General features: G+C 38.5%; 1 protein-coding gene across 1 annotated transcript; it reads left to right on the top strand.

Annotated features, from left to right (window-relative positions):
- The first annotated feature begins 5 nt into the window (after nucleotides 1-5).
- Nucleotides 6-5,012, top strand: LOC129261975 (uncharacterized). The gene is made up of 2 exons (XM_064099289.1): nucleotides 6-26; nucleotides 485-5,012. Exons 1-2 carry the CDS (start codon nucleotides 6-8, stop codon nucleotides 1,820-1,822), a joined length of 1,359 nt encoding a protein of 452 aa, XP_063955359.1. The 3' UTR covers nucleotides 1,823-5,012.
- Nucleotides 5,013-27,983: the final 22,971 nt, after the last annotated feature.

The following is a 27,983-nucleotide window of genomic DNA, read 5'->3' as shown; positions in this document are numbered from 1 at the left end:
CCTATATGACCTATACGAGTTGTTCAGTCAATCTAGAGTAGTTAGTGGTGGAGTTGATTTGCATAACAAAGATCAAGTGCAGTTACTTTCAAATGGATCATGAGAATTCAGGGTAGAGGAAAAAGTAGTAAAAATATTTCAGGGGCACTCTGACATAACCTATCAAGATCGATACGTGTGCTTTACAAATCATTTATCATTAATGAAAACTACACGTACTTAATTCTTGAAAATTAAGGATATGAAACAAATGTGTTTATATATATATATATATATATATATAAATTCGCGATACGTGTACCAGTACCCTGATCACGTTGGTTGTATACAATTACAATATACCATGTTGACCTGCAATCTTTTCTTGCCAATTAGCAAGATTAGGGAATTATTTTCTAGTTGTTTTTTTTTCTTCAAATGTTGATACTTGTTTTCCTCTGTTCAACTGCAAGTAATTTTCGTTCTCACATTCCATTCCAAATAGGTTGGAGACACAGTTGACTTGGTGTGTACGTCAGAGGGCGGTAATCCAGTCCCTGACCTGACATGGTTTCGTGGTGAAGAGGAGCTTGAGGAAAATGAAGGTCTTCGCTACGCAGTTCATCGCCAGATCCTACGACCACAAGACACTAATATGAAATATACATGTTTGATGCGAGGTTCAATGATCACTACACGACGTGCATGTTCAATTCGACCAATGGATGTACCCTCTAAGGTCCAGATAGAGCCATCGGTGAACTCTGTCAAGGTTGGAGAAACAGCCACTTTCACTTGCGCATTGATTACTACTAGCAATGTAGGTGTAAGGGGTTACTCCTGGAATGTAGAACCATCAGTAAGAGACATTCACCAGAACATACCTGGTAGGATGCAGCTAATGCACAATGACAAGGTGTTAGAGATACAGAACATTCGTGAAGAGGATGATAATACACTGGTGACTTGCCAGGCGCAGACAATCAATGGAGAGTTGCTTACCGGTACTGCCACATTGGTAATTTCAATTGAACCTACAGGGATGACGACCGATAATCCAGACTTAACGACTTTTATTCTCAACGGTGGTAATGATATGAACACGGATGAGGCTGATTGGCAAAGTGCAATGAAGCCAACACAAAAAGGTACCGAGTTTCCAAACATCGTTAAGATCAATGGCTCAAATGTCACTGTTGGTATGAAACCAAAAATTCCAGCATTCCTAACCGGGAGGACATTTATCATGATTTCATCTGCTGCAGGAGCATTCATCTTTATCGTCACTATCGTGATCATAGTCGTCGTTAAAGTTGTGCGACGACGTAAAGGCAAACGAATCCCGATCACATCTCCTATAACTGTAATGGAGCACGGTGGAAACGATGCCTACGCAACTATTCTTGAGATGAAACGTCAGACCGGAAGTACCTACAAGGGATCTTCTACACTCCCAATTCTCAAGTCTGAACGTAAGATTGGTCTTCCAGACATGATGCGAGGTGGTAGTAGCCTTTCATTGGCAGCTCGTAACGCAACATCCAGAGGAAATATCACCGAGCGTTCTCCTCTATATGCAAAGCCTGAAAAAATCCGAAACAGCAAACATGGGCTCTTTGGTGATTCCAAAAGACAGAGTCTGGAGGAATCGGCAGAGGAACCAGGAGTCATAGAACCCAAACAAGATGGTGATGAAGAAAATAAAGCAAAGGAATCTTTGAATCAAGATCTGAATGCTGAGGGGTTAATCTACGCAGATCTTGTTCTCGGTGAAAAGGACACACATTTTACATCAAAAAGGGGAACTCAATATGCCAGTATTGTACCATCCGGGAAACCATAGAGCTATAATGGGCACATGATGTTATCAACGCTACGCTACATTAATTTGAAGAGACATTCAAGATTAGCTTTGAAACCAAGGTTCTATTTTCATGACAATTCTCATGAATGAGACTCCTTTTCTGATAATTCTCCTGGAATTGCTTTCGAGAAACATTTTATAGTCAATTTATCAATGAAATTCATGTTCTCAATATTTGTTTATAAATATTTGCACTAAGCACTGTTTTTTGTCGTAGTTCGTACTTTTCATGTAAATTTATCCGTAGTATGGTAAACCCAAGTGCATTTACATTAATGCTTTTGTATTGTTGTAAATATTTATTCATATTATTTTGTAACAACTAAATGCTGGTCCATTTGGAAACCAAAGCAAGTACTCTTTAATGTTACTCTTTAACATGAATATGAAAGATTTATCTCTAATTGTCCTTGGCATTAATAGAGAGTTATTGCAGTGGACTCTGTTTACATCAGAGGCAATATACTGTGTCAGACGTGTTAGTCAGTGATCGTAATAAAATTTCCTAGGCAATTCTGATTACCAATGTCACACGCCCAATAGCAGCTAAAGAAGGCCAACATATTCATTCTAACAAAACCATTCCGAAGATTTGTTTTAATTTGATATTTGTCTAGACTGCAGGTCCCTATGCTTATGAGCAAATAAGCGAGATTTATTCAAATCCTCTAGTGGCTGAATTCACTCCCCAGCAAGATCTCGTGAATTGTGGGTCTTTCTTTCTCAAAGAATTTTACCACCTCATCTTCAAGTTAAATTGAATGTTATTCCACCATAGGAAAGAGTAAATGTTACTCTCTTTATATTGGTCTTTTATTTCGAATTTAAAAATATGAATATAAGTGAATTCTAGGCCTGAAAAGATGACTCAGAACGGAATTATTTTCATTTTTTGAGCCTATCATCATGAAACTCGTTCTCTGTACTTTCTTACAATATCACTCTTGATATGTGGCGCCTTGGAAATGGGTCAATATCCATATTTTGCCGACAAGATACAAGACCATGTTTCTCTAATTGATGAGTAGCATGGAATCCATAGTTCTGAATTGCTGGATGATGTTTCAACAGAAGAGGCGCGGGTAATTTGAAGATATTTACCGCATGTTGAGTGTGAGAATGGAGGGCCCCACCATGGAAACCGTTGGAATTCGGGTGGGCGTGTGGTCTCTTTGACCAATCTAAGTGCATATTCTTGTTTTCAAGCTGCAAAATGTAACTGGCCTATTAATAGGTGGATCTTTACCCATTTGAAACACATTTTTTCTACAATCTATATCACATTAAAGCTTAGATCTTAAGCTTCTTATTGATCTAAAATCATTTGGGCTCAAATAGAAATAAAGAGTAAAATCAAAAACTTTAGACGGAATGTTACACTTGAGTGAGCTCTGTTAATTTTTGTAAAGCTTGCAGAAGTCGGTTTGCGCAGGAAAACTCATTTGCATGCTGTGTCAAACAAAAAAGGCGAAAACAAACTGAATGTGAGATACATTTCTAAATATTTATTTTGCAATTTTCGCGAAACGAAATAAATTAGATACATTTACATATTTTGTAAAAACATTGCCACCCAAATTAACATTTTAACCCTAAGTAAGAACAACCTTTCACCCTTTTTTTTGTGGCAGCTGGATCAGGGGACACAACTGAATGTAAACAAAAAAGTGGGACAACATTTCATATTTCATTTATTACTTGTTCCTCCACACTTTACCTCAGCTTGATTAGGATTACCAAACCTTAAATCAAGCCTAAGCCATTTAATGTGAACCACAGCTCTGTGTAAAGCAGATTATCATCACGATGGCCTCGGTGTGTGGGGAAGGGGGGGGGGCACAATGACGCTCTATGAAGTGTTTAGGGCAAGGAAACAAGCAAAAAAGGTAAAATGTATCTTCAAATCAATCTTCCTAGCTAAAGTAAATGTTTCCTTCCTGATTAACGTGTACTTTTATTTTCAAGCTCTGCGCCAATCATTTTCCACGAACCTTTCAAAAGTATGTGGTGCTCACTCAAGCCAAACTTGCTCGAAGATATCTATACCAATGTTTGAATGTGGAAAAAGCTTCAGGATATTACAAATATATAAGCCCCAGTCACATATAGACACGGATCCTCACGGATGTACACGGACCATGCCGGCAGAGCACGTCGTCAACACGGACCAACACGTCAGCAACACGGACCTACACGTCAGCAACACGGACCAACACGTCAGCTACACGGACCAACACGTCAGCTACACGGACCAACACGTCAGCTCAAGGACCAACACGGCAGCTATATTGACCAGCACGTCAAATGAAAATCTGCTCATAATAATGAGCTGATATTTATTTTTTTTTTTTCTCATCCTTGTCGCAACATTAAAATCTGTTGTTTTTTAAAAAAGATATCAAAACTCAAAACTTCCTTAATCAGTAAAAACGCGTTTTTTTATACAACACAGTTTACTGTTTTAACAGTAGATGTTGAGTACTTTAAATCTTGAATGACAAAGTTAATTTTGATTTGATTTGATATCACTTTATTGAAATCAGAATAAAGGAAAGAAATTTACAAAGTCAATAGAAAACATAATAAGAATTAAGATAGGCCCAGGTCATGACGCATAACTGTCGATGCAGGGCAGTAGTATGAAACTTAATGTACAATTTCGATGTAACAGGTACATAACAAATACATATGACATATAAAAAAAATGAAATGTGAAATAATAATAACAGACAAGGTTGGGGGTAAATATTAGAGAAAAAAAGAGAAAAAAAATTTATTAATACATTCACTAAGTTTACAAATATTAGGTTGGGGCCAATCTCCAAAGCGTAAGAAAGTATCCTGAATTATTTAATCATCCATGTAATCATAAATAAATTAAGCATGTTTTTGCCAACTGTTTAACAACTACTGAAAAGTTCATAAAGTAAATAGCGTTGAAAAGATTTGATGGGAAAAAGAACACGGACTGCCAAGGATACTCCAGGCAGCCACACGGACCTACACGGCAGCCACACGGCAGCTACACGGACCATCCCGGATGGCTTTGCCAACCCGGCAGTCCACGGATGACGCCGGATGTTTTTGACAGTCAAAAACTGCCGTGTTGGCCTCCCGGACGTTCAAGGACCAACACGGACCACCCCGGACCTCCAAGGATGCCCAAGGCGCCAACACGGATCTCTTCCCGAACCACCCCGGATCTGATCCGGGGTGGTCCGGGGAGAGATCCGTGTTGGGAGTTTTTGACTGTCAAAAACATCCGGCGTCATCCGTGGACTGTCGGGTAGACAAGCAATCCGAGATGGTCCGTGTAGCTGACGTGTTGGTCCGTGTAGCTGACGTGTTGGTCCGTGTTGCTGACGTGTAGGTCCGTGTAGTTGCCGTGTAGGTCCGTGTAGCTGCCCGGAGTAGGCCCTATATTTAGCAGTCCGTGTTTTATTTCCATCAATGTTATACAACACTGTTTATTTTATGAACTTTTCAGTATGTGCTAAACAGTTGACGTTAACATATGCTTAATTCATTTAAGATTAAATATTCAAAATTAAATTTGTTGTTTAACATTTCAAGAACTTAACAACTACTGTAAAAACAGTAAACTGTGTTGTATAGAAAATAAAACAGCGTTTTACTGGTTAAGGAAGTTTTGAGTTTTTATATAAATTTAATTTTTTTTTTTGTAATTCACTCAGAAAACAATTACGATGTTGCGACAAGGATGAGAAAATGAATGAAATAAATAAAACAAAAATCAGCTCATTTTTATGAGCAGATTTTCATTTGCCGTGCTGGTCAATATAGCTGACGTGTTGGTCCGTGTTGCCGACGTGTTGGTGAGTGTTGCTGACGTTTTGCTCCGTGTAGCTGACGTGTTGGTCCGGGAAGCTGACGTGTTGGTCCGTGTAGCTGATGTGTTGCTCCGTGTAGCTGACGTGTTGGGCCGGGTAGCTGACGTGTTGGTCCGTGTAGCTGACGTGTTGGTCCGTGTAGCTGACGTGTTGGTCCGTATTGATGACGTGTTGGTCCGTGTTGCTGACGTGTTGGTCCGTGTGGACGACCAGATGATCCGTGTAGACGACGTGCTCTGTCGGTATGGTCCGTGTAGATCCTTGTGAAGATGATGTGTGTGCTATCATCAACGCTCGTCGACGCTTAATCCGGGGCAAAACGATCCCGGAGCTCCCCGGATCATGCCGGCATTGCCGTGTTGATCCGTGAGGATCCGTGTCTATATGTGAATTTAAAGGGAAAGTTCACCCTGAAGAAAACTTTGTTGTAAACATAGCAGAAAAAATAGTGAAAAATATTGGTGAAGGTTTGAGGAAAATCTGTTAAAGAGTAAGAAAGTTATTAGAGTTCAAAGTTTTGGATTTGTGACGTCATAAACGAGCAGCTGCCCCATGTGTTATGTAATAAAATGCATGAATTTCAAATTTTGTATGGTTCATGATGACTTAATTTTGTTTTCTATTCATGATCGGGTGTGAAATGATTTGTCTATTGATATACAAAAGGTACGGTGAAAACCATTTTCAATTTTCTGAGAAAATTACATTTCATTGTTTTTTTACCATTCGCTATGTAAGAATACGGTTCCATGACAATTGCTCCGCCGACATTTGCTCCGCCGACAATTGCTACGCAAAATACGACAACTGCTCCGCCGACAATTGCTCCGGACAGTTGCTCCGCCGACAGTTGCTCCGTCGACACTTGCTCCGCCGATATTTGCTCCGCCGATATTTACTCCGCCGACATGTGCTCCGCCGACATCTGCTCCGCCGAAAATTGCTCCGCCGACAATTGCTCCGCCGATAATTGCTCCGCCGACATCTGCTCCGATTATACGACAATTGCTCCACGGATATTTGCTCCGCCGACATCTGCTCCGATTATACGACAATTGCTCCGCCTATAATTGCTCCGCCGACATCTGCTCCGCCGTAAATTGCTCCGATAATGCGACAATTATTTATTTATTTTTTTATTCGTACTTTCATACGCATAACAATTGTAGCACAGGCTGAGGGCGTCAATTTACCATGGAGCATAGCTCCATGAATTTACAAAGTAAACTTAAACTATGCTTGCATGATATATTATATGTCAAACACAGGGGCCGCGGAACGGTTTTCAACGTGAGGGCTGAGTCAAAAGTGGGGGGCTGTCCATGCTAAAAAATCACAATCATATGGTCATTCTTACGTTTTTTGTACACGGCTTTGGAAAATTGGGGGGCTGAAGCGCCCCGGCTCCGCGGCCCCTGATACATGCATATAGAAAGAAATAGGAAAAAGGGGTAAGCACAAAGGAGGGAGAGATATTCTTAATGCTTATTAATGGTGGGGGGGGGGAGCATTTGTGTAAGTTTTATTACGTGCCTGGCGATGTTTTCATGTAATTATTATAACCATATAGCTCCATGTTATAACAGTAGAAACAAATTAGACATACCCCATTCTTAGCGTCAAAATCGCTCAGACTGGCGAAATATGCTCCGAAGTGGAGACATTTGCTCCAGGTGAAATTCAACGGTATACCCCACCTTATTTTGTCGAAAACCTGTACTGTAGTCACGCAAAATGTTTACTGTCGGCAAATTTTGTGCCACACAAACATGACCAAGACATTCAGTAAGTAAAAATTAATATTCAAGAAAATACCAACTTGTGAAAGGCTACATGTCGTGTCACCTTCTCGGCACACCCCTCCACTCTGGTTTCCATATCCTCTCGTACACACAGTGCTCTCAGTCCGGTCTGGGGGGCGTTTCATGAAAGGACTTGTCGGACGTTTTATCCGACAAGTCCCATTTTATCCGACAGTTACCATAGTAACAGTACCTCTCAGCCAATCAACATCAGAGAAAGATGTCAGATCTGACAACTTGTCGGATTAAAATGTTGATGAAACACTCCCCTGGTCTTCACATCCACATCATGTCATACACACCGTATGTTTTTAGATTATGATAATACTGTGTATAATAGTGAGTTGCTTTTTTGTTTTATGTTGATCATGATTGTTTTCTTCACTGATAGAAAAAGGGTAATTAAATTTTTAAAAATAATCCAAAAATAAAATCCATATGTTTTGTTTTATATAGTTATTAGTCAAGGTTACTTTAGTTCGCATTAGTTCTCATTGTTTATACGTTCTAATTCTTATGCATTATTCCGATTGATATTTGTACTTTAAATTTGACTATGTATTGTTCCTTTTATTTTGTTGTGCTTTGTGAACGGAAATGAATAAATCTTAATCTAAATCTAAATATGGTCCGCCAATAGTCGAATTATATTCATTATGATGTTATAATGTAAGTAACAATTTGTTGTTGATGGGGGATATAATTTTACACGTAGTTTCAAAAAAAAAAAAAAAATCAAACAAGATTTTCTTCTATAAATGATATACCTTCATGTGTATATGACCGCCTATGTATTTTCCAAGAATGAACTATATGAGAAGAAAACGTGTGTTTATGTACTTATTATCATTATCATTGTACCATCATTATCATCATCAGCATCATTATCAGCATCTTCATCATCACCATCATTATCATTGTCGTCGTCGTTTTGCTTATGCGGAAATCAAACAAAAATGATTGTGAAAAGGGTTATGGAGGGAAAGAGAGAGAGAGAAAGAGGGGGAGTGAGTGAGAGCTTGAGGAAAAAGGGAGGTGTATGACTTATTCTTTCTGAATATCGCGATTTCTGTTTATTCATGGGTCTTGAAATAGAAGGATAAACTTAACAAGTTCTTGTCATTATCATTTTTTTATTTGATTTACTGATCAGAACATGAGATAAATGAAATCATGAAGACTGTACGTTCTCGACAGTTTTATTAACGTTTTCCAACCAAAACTACACTTTAATGACTGCAAACACCTTCATTTTCACACACTCGCAACTATGGACAGAGTATACATGTAATTGAGAGTAGTGTCATTTTCAAAACCTTTCTTAGCTGCAAGGAATACTGAATCTCATTTCCACAATGTGCATCTGAATGCACAATGCCTGTGTTTCTAACATGTACCCAAATTACCAAATTTAAAGAACACATGTTAAGATCTAATGAATCAGCAAAATAATCCACATTCTATCATGATCAGCAGGCATAACAGCCTATATAATCTTCAATACTTCAATTACAGTTTGTCGAAATAAATAACACAAAGAAAAAGAAATATATAGAATTGTAACTCTGGTAAATATATCTAAAATATTCAATTAACGCATTGTGCTCTCATTTCTTTTACGAGATATCTCCCCCCCCCCCCCCCGAGATATGCTTCATGTTTACAATTTTAAAAAGGCGTATAAATGTCCCCTTTCCATGTCAATAACAGCTCGTGCTTTGTGCTCGCATTTTAAATTCAGTGAGATGCGTATTGGGTTTCATGAATTTGTAACTATATTATTGCTGGTATATATATTATTGTCTTTTAAAAATAACATTATTCGTTTAGACGTAATGAGAGAGATACATACATATATTCATTTATTATAATATATTTATATTGTCGCTATTGCACAGAATAGAACAAAAATACAACCGAAGTCTAGTTTTATAGTAACTCACCAGTAGCGTAATGAGCAAACAACAAAAAATGGAGGGGGCGAGACAAGGATGACATTTATTTTCCTTTCCTTTATTCTTTTTTTTTTCATTGGTAGGGAGAATGGGGGGATCCGTGACCCTTAGCACGCCCCTTTCCCATCTGTACGCCAGTGATGATCATACTTTCGTTTGAAACAAATGGAAGGAAAAAAAAGTGCAAGGGTAGATAAGGCCGAAGACGTAAATAAAAATGATTGATAAAAATATTAATAATTATAATACTGATAAATATACAACAAATCAAGCGGTCACCAATGAAAATAAACAACGTGAAAGAACAAAACGAGAGAGAGAGATAGAGAGAGCCCGCGCGAATGTATGGTGTATAAGTTGCTGGAAAGCAGAAGAGATATTGTGTCCAGCACCCCCCCCCCCCCAAATTCTCTCCCCGCTCAAGACCGGAGTGAAACCAATGATAATAATATAATATAATAAAACAAAAATCCAGATTCACAATTTCAATGGGGAGTGTGTCATTCCCCTTCTCCGTTACAATTTATCAAGTGGCAGCGGCAGGGAGAACAATTTGTTTTGTTTTTCAAGCAGAAAGCTGTGACGATAGGGGGAGAATAAAATAAATAAAACATTAACGAATAACAAGAACAAAACAACGACAAAACAATTTGTATCAGGATGAATTTCCTATCATTTAACATAGACCAACTTGGAGAAATAAGATGTTCATGCAATTGTCGTATAATCGGAGCAGATGTCGGCGGAGCAAATATCGGCGGAGCAATTGTCGCGGAGCAATTGTCGTATAATCGGAGCAATTTTCGGCGGAGCAAATATCGGTGGAGCAATTATCGTATAATCGGAGCAATTTTCGGCGGAGCAAATATCGACGGAGCAATTGTCGGCGGAGTAATTTTCGGCGGAGCAAATATCGGTGGAGCAATTGTCGTATAATCGGAGCAATTTTCGGCGGAGCAAATATCGGCGGAGCAATTGTCGGCGGAGTAATTTTCGGCGGAGCAAATATCGGTGGAGCAATTGTCGTATAATCGGAGCAATTTTCGGCGGAGCAAATATCGGCGGAGCAATTGTCGGCGGAGTAATTTTCGGCGGAGCAGATGTCGGCGGAGCACATGTCGGCGGAGCACATGTCGGCGGAGCAAATATCGGCGGAGCAAATATCGGCGGAGCAAGTGTCGACGGAGCACATATCGGCGGAGCAATTGTCGGCGGAGTAATTTTCGGCGGAGCAGATGTCGGCGGAGCACATGTCGGCGGAGCACATGTCGGCGGAGCAAATATCGGCGGAGCAAATATCGGCGGAGCAAGTGTCGACGGAGCACATATCGGCGGAGCAAGTGTCGACGGAGCAACGGTCGGCGGAGCAATTGTCCGGAGCAATTGTCGGCGAAGCAATTGTCTTATTTTGCGTAGCAATTGTCGGCGGAGCAGATGTCGGCGGAGCAATTGTCGGGTCACCAAGAATACTGCTCGCATATGACGTCACAAATCAAATAATTGAAATTCTAATAACTTTTGAATTATTTGATGAATTTTTCACAAACCTTCGGCAATATTTTTTATTATTTTTTCTGCTATTTTTACAATAAAATTTTTGTCAGGGTGAACTTCCCCTTTAAGTGTAAACCTTTTTATACGCACTGTATAACGAATTTATTCTAAAAAAATTCAGACAGATGGCATGGCCTGTAAGAATGATTCCTCTTTATAAAGGTAAAAAAACATGAAATTTGATTGATATTGGGTGCAGCAAATGGCCAAATGAAGAGAGTTGTTTTGGTCCTCATTTAATTCATTAAACATGTTATGCACAACCTTTCTAGCCATTAATGCCACTTGGATAAATGAGGCCACTTTTTGTGCCGACTGGCGGTAGATTATTGACAGTTCGCCATATAACAGTAGCTTGTTGTTTCTTGGAACGGGACGAAAATTATTGTCACTTTCCTGGGTTTTTTTATTAGATTTATTTAATGGTTCAGAAGAGGACTAAGATCTAATCTCGAGATATTTCCAAGCATGCTCAATTATTAAGAAAAACCTCTTAACATTATAAAGATGTCAAAATAAATATGCCCGCCTCATATTAAGCGCTGATTATTATACCCCTACTGTTCAATTACTTAATAGTTTGAAATGGCAATCCATACACTCTAGGTATAATTGTCAATATTGCGTTTTAGTTTATAAAATATTAAATGGATTATCCCCTTTTATATCTAAAAAGAAAAAGTAATTACTTACCACCATGCCATCTACCCTACTCGACATGTTCTTAGCAATCGATTATACCTGCCTAAACCCAAAACAGATAACAAAAACGTTATTTTGCCTATATTGCAACCAAACTTTTCAAATCCCTACCACTCCATATTCAAATATCCCCTTCCTCCAAATCTTCAAAAGACGCCTTAGGCAACGCCAGACCCATTGAACAAATTTACCATGTAACCATAATGACCACTGTCTTATCATGTTCTTTTTTTTTCGTTACTTGTAATGATGTTTTGCCCATCATGCTTTGTCTTTGTGTTTCTATATTATTTTCCTTGTTTTATACTCATTTCATTTATGATTATTTTAATATGAAACCCTTTGCCTTTATTTATTTTCATTCACTATTTTGGTTTCTATATATGACATGTTAATTTTGTATGTACATTTTGACAGGGCTCCCTTGTAAAGCATGACATTTGACCTGAATGGGACAACTTTAATGAATAAATAATTTCCAACATGAGCTCTACTTGAGAAGGGGGTGGGGGCAAGGATGCTTTTCATGAAAAAAATAGTTTCCTGGTTTTCACTGACAAATTTTGATATTTTTTTCACCGACTAATTTCATTTTACATACATGTACAGTTTTACTGAAATCGAATTTTCATTTTCATAAATATTTGTGGGTGAAAAAAGCCTAAAGATTTCCCCAAGACCAACGACCATTTTCATAAACGTTTCAGGTTGTCTTGTACCTCCCCACTTATGACCATTCAAGTGCCTTATCAGTAAAATCAGTCAATATCTAAACGATTTTTAAACTTATTTTTTTAATATAGAAAATTCAAATGAAATTTATATTAGTCATTGACAAAAAAATAGTCAAGATTTCATGATTTTTTTTCTATGACTTACATATATTGTGGATATTATTTTGTTCCTGCAACAATTGCCGTTAACGTGTATAAGAATAAAATAATGATTGCTCATTTCGAGAAACAAATAATATGAAAAAAATGTTACCTGAATGACCTTTGTTCGGGAGTTTCAATTAGATTTATATTTCATTGGTGTCATGACTGTTTCTGCTGTTGTTGCTCGTTGATGTTGCTGGTGCATTGGTTGTTGCATCCCTATTGCACTTATTGCTAACGCTGCTGTTGGATGTTGCCTGTATGATTGTTTCATCTCCTGCAGCAGTTATTGTTGCTGCTCATGTTACAGCTCCTTTAGTTGTTGGGATGAGCTGAGATTTCTAGATTAATTAAGCTAGGATGGATGTGCAGTTACAAGGAAATAATAAAAAAGAACCAATCAATCGAAATACGCATCAAGACAACTACCCCCTGGACAATCCCCACCGGACAATCATCCTTCGGACAACTACCCCCTGAGGACAATTACCTCCTTCGGACAACTACCCCCCCCCCCTCCCCCGAGGACAATTAACCCCCAGGACAATTACCCCATTGACAGCAACCCCGGAAAATTAACCCCCGGACAATTAACCTCTGAGGACAACTACCCCCGAGAACAATTACCCACCAGACAATAACCCCCTTGACCATGACCCCGAACAACTACCCCGGACAATTACCCCCGAGGACAATACCCCTGGGAACGATTTTCCCCGAGGACAATTACGCCCAGCCAAAGGGAGAGCACAAAGTCATACGACGGCCGTGCGTTTGACGTAAGAAGTACTCAAGGCATTCTCGACTGTCTTAGAAGCAAACGAACGACGTAAGAAAGACGTAAAAAGAGAGCCTCATCTGCAAATCGTTACGAAACCCAGAATTCGTACGAGTTTTTATATTAGATCATTCGTTTTGGCAGTCTTCGTATGACCAGCACCATTTTTTTTCTTGGATGACTCGCCATACGGGCCACCTGAAGATGTGCTTGAAGCTTATACATTCCATTCCGCGATGTAAACGTCGCGCATCAATACTCCCCGTGCGTTCAGACGTGCTAAAATAGAGGGGGGGGGAGGAAAAAGAGATTTGAATGAAAATGTACAATATAATAAGAAGGTATACAGTGATGGATAAGGTAAAAAGTGATTGGATTTTTTTTTTTTTTTTGTCAGTGGCGTAACAGGTGGGGGCAGGGGGCTAGCTGCCTCCCTCCTGGGTGATTTTGCCGAAAAATAATAACAAAAATGGAAAAAAGAAAAAAGAAAAGGGAGATAGAGAGAAAGGGAAAGGAATCAAAATTAAGAAAAAGAAGAAAGGGAAAGAGGAAAGCGAAAAAGTGAAAAGAAAGGGAAAGAAAGAACAAAAATAGGGATAATTGAATGAAAGCGGCAAAAAGGAAGGAAAGAAGAACGTGAGAGAAAGCTCAAAATCCTGAAATACTAATAGATTTATGATTAGCAAGAGAGGGATATAAAATAAAAAGATATGACTCAATGCCACGGGCAAGAATGGCGGGAAAATGGGAGAAAGAGGCTGTAGCGCCCAAAAGCAAACTTGATTGTAATGTATTTTTTTTCTTTTGGAGCCGTTTGAGATATGTCACAAAGTATAGGAAACGTATCACTTATTTATTCGCCCGCTGACTAAGTAGTCCGGTTTACTTATGAATTGCCTGAAAATATTTGTATACATGAAAATGAAGATTTCTAGTCACGTTGAATTGTGTTAATATGGTTGTATAATACATTTTTATCCAAAAGCTATAATTCACTCAATCTTGGTAAAGTAGTTCACCGATATGCAAATTATCTATGTTAGGCAAGGCCTGTTAAAACCGATAATTGGGATCTTTCGCAATCCTCACGGACGCTAATAATAGGGTCCCCTAACACAAAAGTTAACGCTTAATCATTCACTTGATTTTTAAGATTGAATGTACATTATAGTCAATAGAATCAAACGTAGAAAACTGCTCTACAATCAATGCTAAGCTTTGTGTTACAGGGGGGGGGGGGTTACAGGCCCTACAAATCTGATTTTCGTGTGCAAAATTATTTCCCGCGACATCCACACCATACATGCATGTACTTACGACTGACGCCTGGAGATATTCGAAATGCAGGACCTACAGTAGATTATGACATGGATAAGAAAGTTGTTTTTCAAACAAATCGAGTACATATTGAGTAAGGAAAAAGTTACTGAATTAAGGCTTAGATATAGATCATTACAGTCCATCGAATCGGTATTGCATTTAATGTGGATTATTGGTGGATCACTGGCAATTGATTCCATGGGTCAGATCACCTCTCCAGCCGGAACCATTTCGCATGCGTACACAGCATATGCAATAGGCCTATACATTGTATGCTAGAGGCATATCGTTTGTGTAGGCGTAAACAAAAGAAAAAAACCCTCAAAATCGACTGAAATTCAGACGTATTTGCGGGTTTTTTTTTTGTATACTCCTTCTACACAAACGGTATGCCTCAAGCACGCAATGTAATGGGCATTATGTTTTACTTTCCCCAGAAATGGGGAATTAGATTCGAATTCCCGGGGGGACCACTTCCATTGATGAGTGGATACCAGGCACGACCATGGGGTTTCGAAAAGCACCCTAAACAAGGGAAGCCAGTCTTTTCCAGATTATGAAATGCATCTCTTAACAAGTATTTTGGTTGTGAAACCCTACAAGTATTGAAAACATATCCTCCTTTTCAGTATTTTAAACATCGTTTTTGACACCCTTATAATGTTACTAGGCCTATACGTAACATACTTGCCCTCTCTGTCCCTTTTTACGCGTGGTCGCGCCTGGTATCCACTCTTCAATGGAAGTGGGGCCCCCGTGCGGCCTCTCGAGCTCTGGGAGGAACCAAATGTGGCTTTGGAAAGTCGTCCTAAATCGGATATATCGCTGTTATCATAGAAGCAACCAGAGAATTGCACACGAAACGCACATTGAATGTTTCCGTTCCAGATGCGAAACGAAAAAAAATATCATGTCACACAATTTGCATTGCAGGACAGAGTTTTACCACCATGACGACGGGCCCAAAAGTCTCTTCCAAAATCAACTACCGTCGCAAATAAGCGTTCGCGTACTCCAACGAAAGGTCGGGAATGTCGCACCAACGCATAATAGCCACCTTTCGCAAACCTCTTCAACGAGACATTAGAGTCCGGTAACACAAAAGTTAACGATTAATCATAGACTCGATTTTCTAGATTGATAGTACATTATAGTCAATACAATCGAACGTAGAAAACTGTTCAACAACCATTGCTAAGCTTTGTGTTACAGGCCCTATAGATCTTGCTTTTCGTGTGCAAAATTCTTTCATACGATACCAGCATGCCATGCCATTTGCCTGCCTGAGCTCGCGGCGAAACTGTACTATCATGACTATCATGACTCCAGCTGGCTGGAGACATGCGAAATGTAGATTGTGACATGGATAAGAAAGTGTTTTTTCAAACAAATCGAGTACATTTTGAGTGAGGGAAAACTTACTGAATTTAGACTTAGATATAAATCATTATAGTCCATCAAATCGTTGCATCTAATGTGGATTATTGGTGGATCACTGAAAATTGATTCCATGGGTCAGATCACCTCTCCAGCTGAACCATTTCGCATGCGCTGATATGTACACAGCATTATGCAATAGGCTTATTCGTCTGAAACTCACCCAACTTTGCGTTTTTCCCCTTTCCCTGCTCCTCCTACACAAACGATATGGCTCTAGCACACAATGTAATGGGCATTATGTATTACTTTCCCCGAAATGGGTGATGAGATTCAAATTTTCGGGGGGGGGGGGACCACTTCCATTGACGAGTGGATACCAGGCGCGACCATGGGGTTTCGAAAAGCACCCTAAAAAAGGGAAGCAAGTCTTTTCCAGATTATGAAAATGCATCCCTTAACAAGAATTTGGCTTGTGAAACCCTACAAGACTTGTATTGGAAATGAATCCCCTTTTCAGTATTTTAAACATCGTTTCTGACACCCTAAACGTTACATATAGGCCTATACGTAACGTACTGCACCCTTTCCCTTTTTACGCGTGCTCGCGCCTGGTATCCACTCGTCAATGGAAGTAGGCCCCCCTGGGCGGCCTCTCGAGCTCTGGGAGGAACCAAGTGTCTGGAAAGTCGCACCAACGCATAATAGCCACCTTTCGCAAACCTCTACAACGCGAGATTAGATTCGGGTAACTCAAAAGTTAACGATTAATCATAGACTCGATTTTCTAGATTTATTGTACACTACAGTCAATACAATCAAACGTAGAAAACTGTTCTACAATCATTGCTAAGCTTTGTGTTACAGGCCCTATAGATCTTGCTTTTCGTGTGCAAAGCTCTTTCATACGATACCAGCATGCCATGCCATTTGCCTGCCTGAGCTCGAGGCGGGACTGTACCTGTATCATGGCTATGACTCCAGCTGGCTGAAGACATGCGAAATGTAGATTATGACATGGATAAGAAAGTGTTTTTTCAAACAAATCGAGTACATATTGAGTAAGGAAAAACTTACCGAATTCAGGCTGAGATATAGATCATTACAGACCATCGAATCGATATTGCATTTAATGTGCATTATTGGTGGATCACTGGCAATTAATTCCATGGGTCGGATCACCTCTCCAGCCGAAACCATTTCGCATGCGTTGATATGTACACAGCATGCAATAGGCCATAAACCGTCTGAATGACATCCAAATTTGCGGGGTTTTTTCTTTTGCCTGCTCCTTCTACACAAACGATATGCTTCTAGCACACAATGTAATGGGCAGTATGTTTTATTTTCCGCAGAAATGGGGGATTAGATTTAAATTGCCGGGGGGACCACGAGTAGATACTAGGCGCGACCATGGGGTTTCGAAAAGCACCCTAAACAAGGGAAGTAAGTCTTTCCAGATTATGAAAATGCATCTCTTAACATGTATTTGGGTTGTGACACCCTTACAGTATTGGAAATATATCCCTTTTTCAGTATTTTAATCATCGTTTTTAACACCCTTATAACGCTACATAGGCCTATACGTAACGTACTAACCCACTCTTTCCCTTTGTACGTGTGATCGCGCCTGGTATCCACTATTCAATGGAAGTGGGCCCCCCGGGCGGCCTCTCGAGCTCTGGGAGGAACCAAATGAGGATGTGGAAAGTCGTCCTAAATCGGGTATATCGCTGTTACCATAGTAGCAACCAGAGTATTGCACACGAAACGCACATTGAATGTTTCCGTTCCAGATGCGAAACGAAAAAAAAATCTCATGTCACACAATTTGCATTGCAGGACAGAGTTTTACGACCATGACGACGGGCCCAAATGTCTCTTCCATAATCAACTACCGTCGCAAATAAGCGTTCGCGTTCTTCAACGAAAGGTCGGGAACATCGGTTGTAACAAGGCCCATACCATGCATACGGGTAGGCGCGCTATGGCCACCGCACACCTTAAGCCCCTTTCACAATTGACGTAGGACCAGTTTACGACCGCCTCCAACAGTTTTTTTCTTGTTGTTGCACGATCGATCTCTTGGTGTTTTGCGATTACTCGCAGTCGTTGTAGATGATCGCACGAACTCGAGGTGGTCGTGACTGGTCGCATCTGAACATTGAACATGTTCAAAATCCAAACGCGATCAAAAACGATCGATTTACTTGCATCAGATCGTACCATCGGTCGGGCGATCATCTAGTGAGTGTTGTTCAACGTTGTACGACTTGGTGCGAGAGGTGGCACAACTAAGTTATGTGAGTAGTCGCATTTAAGCCCCTTTCACAATTGACGTGCGACCATTTGCGACATTTTGGTCGTGCGATAGGCTGCAACAGGCATCAATCGCTAGTCATCTCATAAGATTGCACAGAGGCTTTCACAAATGCAACAACTATCGTTCAACAACAACAATCAGTAAACCCTGTTGCACGAGTAAGTCGCATATGCTCTTATTGTGCTCGTGCGATCACATGTGAGTGTTGCACGAGGGATTGCGAGTGGAAAGGTCGCATACATACTGTACGAATGCAACGGTAGTCCAATGTAAGCCGTGTTGCGATCGGTCTTACAACAGTCGTATGGCCTATATAGTATTGCACCCAGTCGCAAGACTGGTCTCTATAGGTCGCTAGCACATACGCAAGTGTTGTACGACCTCCAGTCGACTAACTGCGAATACTTAGTTGTGCCACCTCTCGCATCAAGTCGTACAACGTTGAACAACACTCACACGATGATATCCAGACCGATGGTACGATCTGATGCAAGTGAATCGAACGTATTTGATCGGGTTTGGATTTTGAACATCTTCAAAGATCAGATGCGACCAGTCACGACCACCTCGAGTTCGTGCGATCGTCTACAACGACTGCGAGTGCTCGCAAGATACCAAGAGACCAATCGTGCAACAACAGGAAAAAACTGTTGTAGGCGGTCGTAAACTTGTCGTACGTCAATTGTGAAAGGAGCTTTGGTCGAATGGAGGTCGTATAACACTTGCACATGTGCTAGCGACCTGGGTACGATAATACAGTGCGTATAAAAAAACGGGACAGATTTGAAAAGTCTTAAAATTTTTTGTTTCAAATTATGATCTCTATATTTTGGTGTCAATAGGTGCTCTGAAGTCTTATCCTTCAAATGCCATTAAAAAAATTTAGTCTCGTTCATGCTTGAGCGAACACGGAATAAAAGGAGGCTTGCGCCAAAATGGCATAAAATCATAAGATGATGGTTGGACTTCTTGCTAATCAGCAGACTTCCTCTTAATTTATTATCTTTGCCATAATTTTCGAATTATACGGTCAAAATTCGTTTCCAAATATACTTATTTGCTTAAATTGTTCTGTTGTTCCTTTTTAATATGTTTTCTTTTAGCTTTGAATATTCCTTCTTAGGCAAGAACATTTTTATTTTTAAACCGAAGTATGGGAGAGCGTGTTTTTTTCTTCAAATCCTTTGATTGTGTGCTACAAAGGTTATGGTTCCTTTGAACATTGGCATACTGATGGGTGGGGGCTTGGGGTGATCCCCCCCCCCCCCCGCCGATATAAAAAAAAATCATGACCAAGAAAAAAAAGTGGAAAGGAAAATAACAGAAAACATAGAAAGCGAAGTATGATATCATTTTCTGTATATTATGTCAAAATCACAAAGTTTTATATTTTAATAATAAAGTGGAAATTTTTGCTTGATGGCTTCACAACTTTTTAAATACATTTTACCCGATCTGCCATATCTTGCTCCTTCAAAATTGACTCAATGCACCATTGCAATTGAAAGACATGAATCCTTTCCTTTTTGTCCTGTCAAGCACATAAGCTTGGTGAAGGATTCCATAACCCCTTGAAAATAGGATTCATGTCTTTTATAGGTACCATAACATTATTTGTTCACATAATAAAAGGATTTGAATAATTACAAATTCTCCCAATTAATAATGCAAATCTTCCTACTTGGGGTGACAAAAGTCTTCTTTTCTTACTTATGAAGGAAAATTCAAAGGTGAAAGAAGTTTAAATGAATAACAAAATAATACAGGTAACTAAATAAATTTGTAAACAAAATTTGACAGCCTAATCTAAAAATTATGGCAAAGACAATGAAAAGATTAAGAAGAAGTCTGCTGATTAGCCAAAAGTCTAATCATCAAATTTCTCATTTCTGCCATTTCGGCGCAAGCCTCTTTTGAACCCCCAACAAAAACGTCCCATGTTCACTCAAGCATTAACAAAACTATTTTTATATGGCATTTCAAAGATAACATCTCAGAGCATCTATTAACATCAAAATATAGATATAATAATTTGAAACAATTTTTTAATAGACTTTTCAAAACTGTCCCTTTTTTTATACGCACTGTTTATAGGCCATAAGACTGTTGCAAGACCGATCGCAAAACAGATTACAACATTGCACAACCGTTGCATTCGCATGTTTGCGACCGTTCCTCGGTGTTACAAAATAGGAGTGAAGAATGAATAAAAGAGAGGGCAGAAAATATTTATAAAAAATTGTAATTCAAACTGCACGAAATTAAACATGTTAAAAGAGCAAGATGAGTTTATATTTTTGTCTTTTGAATAACAAATCAAACTTTTCCGAAATAAAACCTGAGGAAAGAATGGTTTAAATTAAACTCTTTTAAGGTTGTGGTTTAATTATGGACAGCTAATTGTTACATAAATCTGTACTGGTGCAGGTTTAATTTATTATCTCATTCAAACAAAAAGATATTTACATACGCGTATGTAGCTCATTGCAGATTGACTGACAGCCCACTGGAAGCCCCAAGCAATGGCTGCTATATTACATTGCTCTGAGTTCGAATTGGCCTATACCTCACATCAATCACACGAACACTTGCACTGGTTTCATATCACGACTATGCAATCAGTCGTGTAACTATAATTGAGACTAATATGAAACCACTCGCAATCCCTCGTGCAACACTCGCATGTGATCGCACGAGCAAATTACGAGCATATGCGACTTACTGGTGCAACTTGGTTTACTGGTTGTTTTTTTTTTGTAAGACAGCTGTTGTATTTGTTACAGCCTCTGTGCGATCTTATGAGATGAATAGCGACTAATGCCTGTTGCAGCCTGTCGCGCGACCGAAAGGTCGCAAATGATCGTACGTCATTTGTGAAAGGGGCTTTACGACCCGACTGGTCTGCGACTGGCTTGCGACTGAGTGAAGGGAGATGTGATGTCACAGCTCTTGTCAGCTTGAGAGTCGCAGACGTAACGGTCAGAGACAAATCGCAAGGAAAATTGTAAAGACTTGACATGCTGAATCATTACTACTGGATCGCCAGCTCAATTCATCTTCCAGCCAATCAGACAGCAGAATACCGACGCTTACATGATATGCAACGCGCATACGCAGCGTGAGTCGCAGACAGCATGGTAGTCCGATCGCAAGGTGTGCGGTGTCGAGGCTTATGACTACCTTGCGATTCATCTCCCCTCACTCAGTCACAGACCAGTGGTAGACCAGTCGGGTCGTAAGGTGTGCGGTGGCCTTTATGCATATTGGCCCCATGACAAATCACCAAACAACTGTATTTCTGATGACTTCGTGCACTCAATTTCTGTCCTGCGTACGAATGGGGAGTATACTGCAGGTATCTTTTGTTCAGAAGCACTAACTCGCTCTATGAGGCTTTTCCTTAGCGTATTGATCGGTAGCCGGAGGGTTAACCAAAATATCGCGTATTTCCTGGGGGCGTTTCATCAAACAATTGGTCAGTGGTTTTTTCCGACTAATTGTGATTTTCACCGACTAGTTTCATTTTCACCGACAATTTTGCTATCACCGACTAAATTCCATTTCATGAAAATTTGTTGGGGATTTTGTCCAAAAAATCATTGGTAACCACCGACTAATTTTGCCGGTGGTCTTCACCTACCCACAAAACCCATTTTCACCGACTAATCAGCCTTTTGTGGACATTAGCAGCTAACATCAATCAATTTTAGTCGATTTTGAAGATATCATTTTAATAAATTGCTTATTTTTCATTTCATTAAGAAAATTGAAAGAAAATGTTTTTATTTTTAGTCATTGACAAATAAAAAGTAGACATTTCAAGAATCATATTTTTATCTTTAAAAACTGTATTTTAATAAATAGTAATCGATACATAGGAAACATCTTTAAATATACACTTTTTTCGAACATAATTTTCTTCAACCGGAATAAATCATTTTGCATTTTTTAATCAATAATGTCTGATAATGTTTGAAAATTGTTGCCTCATTGACTTTTGTACAAGTTTTTCAATATTAATGAGTGTTGTTGCTGCTGCTGTTACCATCGTGGTTGCTGGAATTGCTGTTGTTTTTGCTGCTACTCTTGGTGTTGTGGGTGTGATTGTTGCATCTCCTGGTGCTGTTAGTTATTGTTGCTACTGATGTTGCTCACGGTGTTGCATGTGTGGTTGCTGTTGTCATCGCTGCTAATGCTGCTGTTTACGAGTGTGGCTGTTGCATCTCCTGATGTATTTATTGATGTTGCCGCTGATATTGCTTGTGTTGTTGCCTGTATGGTTGCTTGTTAGAATCCTTGCTGTTGGCTATGTTTCTACTGTCGTTGTTGCTACTGCTGTTGATGTTTACCAGTGTGGTTGTTGCATTTCTTGGTGAAGTTATTTATGTTGTGCTCGATGTTCCCTGCATGGTTGTTGGGACTCCTGTTGCTGTTGATGGTGTTGGTGTGTTTGTAGCATCTCTTACTGCAGGTGTGGTTTCGGCTGCTGATGCTGTTGTTGCACCTGCTGCTGTTCATGTTTATTGAAGTAACTGAAATTGAATTAATTCATAAAGCACATGATATTGTATTTCTAAAGATATTAATTTCCATCATTATCAATCTTAAAGTCATTTATTCCTAATTAAATTAACCTTGTTAACACTTACATTTTGTTTTACCTTTAATGTTTGAAATAATAACTTTAAATTCTATATGGTTAAAATACTGTCACCAAAGCCTTATCAAAAAATGAAAACAAAGAGTTAATAACAAAGAAATAAGAAGCATAAGAAAATGATTAAAATGTACATGTATACACAATTGATTTTAATGACTTGAGTTTTTATTGGTTTACCAAAGAAGGGGAGTTAAAATCCAGAATTGTTACAGTTAGTCTATATGTTTTAATTTAGAGCCAAACTCTGATTTCATGCAAGATAGTCCAGGATAGAAGGGGTCGAACCTTGTTTTTTTATATATACAATGTTTTTTTATGGTTTCTTGTCAATTCGAGGGTGCTGATTCCGAATCTGAATGATGCCACTCGTGTAACCTTGAGCATTTTCTGCAAATTGGCAAAATCCAATATGGCCGCCAAAATATCCAAATTACCCATGAAAATCATAAAATTTTCCACACATTGGATATAAAGTACATGCAATTGTGCTGCCGGAGTGAAATCATATCTGAAAAAAATGATTTTTGTCAAAATATTTATTTTCTTGATATCAAAATGACCGTCATCATAGACCCCTGTACAATATGAATGGGGAAAATTAATTTTTACAAAATTGAGCACTGAAATGCAAGTAATTATAATCTATGAGTGAAGCAATTCTGAAAACATGATTGCTAACGATATATATCGTTTGTTATGTCAGTTATGTGATAAATCCTGTATTTTGATATTCAAAATGGCCTCCAAAAGCCCTAACACTATTATGTACAATGTGAATGGTGACAAAAAAATCACAAGAGTGAGCACTAAAATGCATTTTGTTAAGATAAACGAGTGGAATACTGACTAAAAACATTATTGTTAACGAAATTTATTATTTAACATGTCATGTATGTGATAAACCCTGTATTTTGATATTTAATATGGCCGCCAAAGGCCCTAGAATTATGATCTACGATGTGAGAGAGGACAAAAACAATCACAAGGTGAGCACTAAAACGCATTTTTTGTGGTAAATTAGTGGAATACTGTTTTCAAATATAATTTGCAACGAAATATATTATTCGGGTTTCATATTTGTGTTAAATATTGCATTTTGACTTTCAAAATGGCCGCCAAAAGACATTGACTGTATTATGTACAATCGATCTGGGAAACCAATTTTCACAGGAGTCAGTACCATAACATGCATATAATTGTGATTTAAGAGTAAAATATTGTCTGAAAACATAATTTTTAACAAGATATATCATTCATTCTGCCAGGTAGGTGATAAATAATGTATTTTGAAAGTCAAAATGGCCGCTACAGGCCCTAACGGTAGGCCTATTATGTACTTTGTGAATGGGAACATAAAATTTTAACAGAATTTGGCTTTGCTTGACTAAAATGGTGCTGCATGTATGAGTGAAATATCGTCTGAAAATATTATTTCTAACCAAATAGATCATTTCTTATGTTATTTAGGTGATACATGCTATATTTAAAATTCAAAATGGCTGCAATATGTTTTTTTTGTGGAAATTATCTTTCCCCATTCAAATTTTACATATTAAGATAAGGGACTATGGCGGCCATTTTTCATTTTTAAAAGGCAGCATTCATCACCTTTATGACACAAGCTATGATATATTTCGTTAGAAATCATTGGATTTAGATTAACACTTATATCAAAATTAAGCCATTTTCATAGTAAAAATTCTGTCAAAATTATCTGTCCCCGGTTACAATGTACATACTACTTTTGGCTATGGCATCAATTTTGAATTTCAAAGTAAGGCCTTTATTACCTTTTCAACCATTATGTGATGTATTTAATCAGAAATCATGTTCAAGACCAAATTTTACCTATACATCACATAGTTACGTGCGTTTTTGGTTCTCATTCTGGTGATTATTAGTTTCCCTATACGCATGTTACAGAATTTATAAGGGCTTGTGCGGCCGTTTTGAAAGTCAAAATACAGTATTTATCACCTACATGGGAGAGGAAATGTTATATTTCATTTAAAGTATACATCCAAAGAATCAAAAGTATTTTATAAGACTTTATGTGGTCATCATTGTAAAGGGGAAGTATTACTAATCAGATATATAACTTCACTTTTCAAAATAGTGATCAGAGATTGCAGAAATCAGCTCTCAAAAATGATTTATTTTCATGCCATATTTCTGCCTTCCACCGGTCCTCTTGCGAGCTCCAGCTGAGTGACGTCACACAATGAGCAGTGAGCAGCTGAGCTGACAGCAGCCCATTGGAGACGATCTTTCCAATCAGCGTTTTTTGCTCTTAGAATTGTTTATTCCTCTTAAGATTGGTCTTGTTATATAGATAAAAGTTTGAATTTACTGAACAGTGAAAAAAAGTGCACATTTAACGTATTTTGGTAACCGATATTTAGCTAAGAATTTTTTTTTTTTTCAAGAAATATATGTGAATAAACAAAGCATATTTTCACGTAGAAATCACACTTGCGTCACATTAATGTTATAGTCAATATAAAGCATAGACATTCTTCTTTATGACTGAACAAAAATTATGAAATGTCATTAAGTAGCAAAGTCAGGAACCACAAAAAAAACACGGCAATATCCATCGCGAAATGACTGAAATTGCAGTTGAATTGCCGAAGCATTATTAGGAAACAGCGGCGAGCGGACTTTCTTTCATATATCTTAAAAATGCCTTCCTGTCAGGTCGATGGTCTGTGGCCAAATGCGTTGGCCATTGTTTTGTCATGTGCGAGGACCCTGGTTCGAAACTCGGATTTTTTTTTTCTGGGTATTTTTTTTTTATTCCTTCCCCGTCCCTACCCATCTTTTTTTTCTCTTTTTATTTTCTTGTGAAATTCTATTCAGACCTGTATTTATCAAATCTTGCTTCTTAATTGCTGCTTTTGATTTTCAAGTTCTTGATTAGATTATTTCTACTCTTATTTGGGATGGGAGGGGTAGAGTTAAAAGTCAAGTCCACATCAACTAAAAATTATTTGAATAGAGTAATTTCCCTTGTTGTTTTTACTCAAAACAGTCATATACACAAAACAATGATATGCAAATTAGAGTTGTCACTCACATCACATTCGTTTCTATTTTTTGTGGCATTTTGTTTTTTATTCTTTGCAGATTTGACGATAGGAAACTCTTCATCTGATCACAATAGGTTATATTTACGGAACTGTTAAAATAGTAATTATAATTATATAAATTTGAATCAAAGTTTTTATGAAATTTCCTGCAATATCTTGTTATTTTTCTTTAAATTCAAATGAATTTTTGATTGCGTGGACTTCTCCTTTACTCTTAATGTAGGGAATGCATAGCAAAATTTATCCAGAAACAAAATTGTCTTAGAATATGCAAATCAGTAATTGGACACATGTTCACTTTTCTTTCATCCAGGCCACTTCCTCACATCCACCAGGCTTTCAGTCTTATAACAAAAATGATGAACCATCACACAACATTCACAGTGCTTCACAATAAATATTTAACTTCTGTTCATACATGCAATAAATATTGTGGAAAACAAATAAAAGGCGTACCCATATTCAAATACCGTTTAAAAGGACAAATATATTATACCTTTCGAGAAAAATCAGCACGTTAAATATCTGATAACAAAACATAATTATGGGGCACTGCAAGAAACTTATGTTCAATTGCAAATCAAGCGTAAGTCTTAAATTCAAATTCAAGCGTAATAAGGTCGAGTTGCAATCGCAATTCAACTACATGTTTAATCAAAGGACTTACCCTTGATTTGGGACGTGTGATTGAGTATAACATTTCTCGCAAAATGCCCTAGTAACATTAAAATTGTTCTTTCGTTTAAATTGTGTGTTATTATTTTTGACAAGCTGTATTCCTGTCCAAGTCAAATTTCTTAGTTCTCTCCAAAACTGTGCTCTAAGTTGTTTCCAAGATTGATAAAGAAAATTTTTCTTTTGTATCATTATCAGTCCACAACTTGCAAACCGTAGGTCCTGGAAAGAGTGAAGAAAAAAATGGCTATACCCAAATCATAGTAAAAGGACATGATGGAATCTCCCAGATTGAGGTAGCAAGCAGAGACCAGAAGTCACCAGAGTCAGCAAGTGTGCAGATATGTGTGTAGAAGAGAGAACAAAAGAAATAGTTTAAATAATCAAATCAAAGTATGAATTTAATTATCGTGATGATTGATGGCGTGCGGTGGCATGTAATTCCCGGTCAACAACAAATGATAGTAGGTTTAGACACCTGAAAAGTTCCACTCAGAACACTGGTGCTCTACCTCAAGTGATGTTTGTGTAGGCCCCACTCCACTTCACTACCGCTACACTACCGTACATGTACGCCACACCTACCCGGGTAGGTGTGTAGCGTAGTGTAGGCTGTAGCAGTACTCCAGTAGTGAAGTGGAGACTACACGAACATCACTTGAGGTACGGTGCTCTCTGAGTCTCTGTGTCATTACAAAGATTGCATTTATCTTCATTGTTGAAGGCATTACGCATACATATATGCAGCAACACTCTAATCAGAAAGAAACACCAGACTCTAATTTTGGCCCACCCAAGGGTTCATTACATGCCGCCGCGCACAGAAAATTCAAGCCATAGAAGTCGTGGACCCAAGAAGTGAGATCCCAGCACGCGCGACCCACTAGTTAGAAATCCACTGCCAAACGCGGTTTCGTGGTTAGTATACTAATACTAACCTCGCAATACGTACTAGTAGTATACTAATACTAACCTCGCAATACGTGTGAGTGATTTTGGCCAGGAATCAGGGTAATCACTGCTGAAAATTTGTCTGGCTTCATGACATCGGCATCATGGTGATATAATTCTGTGTATAATAAAAACTTAAACATTCCTCTGAAACAGCAGATTTTCAGCCATGGTCCATACCACTCAGTGCTCCTAAATAATTTAATCGCCTGCCTGAGTCCTGAC

This window comes from Lytechinus pictus, chromosome 5, assembly GCF_037042905.1.
Source record: "Lytechinus pictus isolate F3 Inbred chromosome 5, Lp3.0, whole genome shotgun sequence".
NCBI classification, from domain to species: Eukaryota; Metazoa; Echinodermata; class Echinoidea; order Temnopleuroida; family Toxopneustidae; genus Lytechinus; species Lytechinus pictus.
Note: the sequence above shows the minus strand (reverse complement) of the source record. Positions and strands in the feature narration are given on the sequence as shown.

Bases quoted from the DNA above. Each gene is read 5' to 3' on its own strand.
- LOC129261975 (XM_064099289.1), top strand. From the start codon at position 6: ATGACCTATACGAGTTGTTCA. The intron at 27-484 runs GTCAATCTAGAG...CATTCCAAATAG, and splicing joins TGACCTATACGAGTTGTTCA to GTTGGAGACACAGTTGACTT.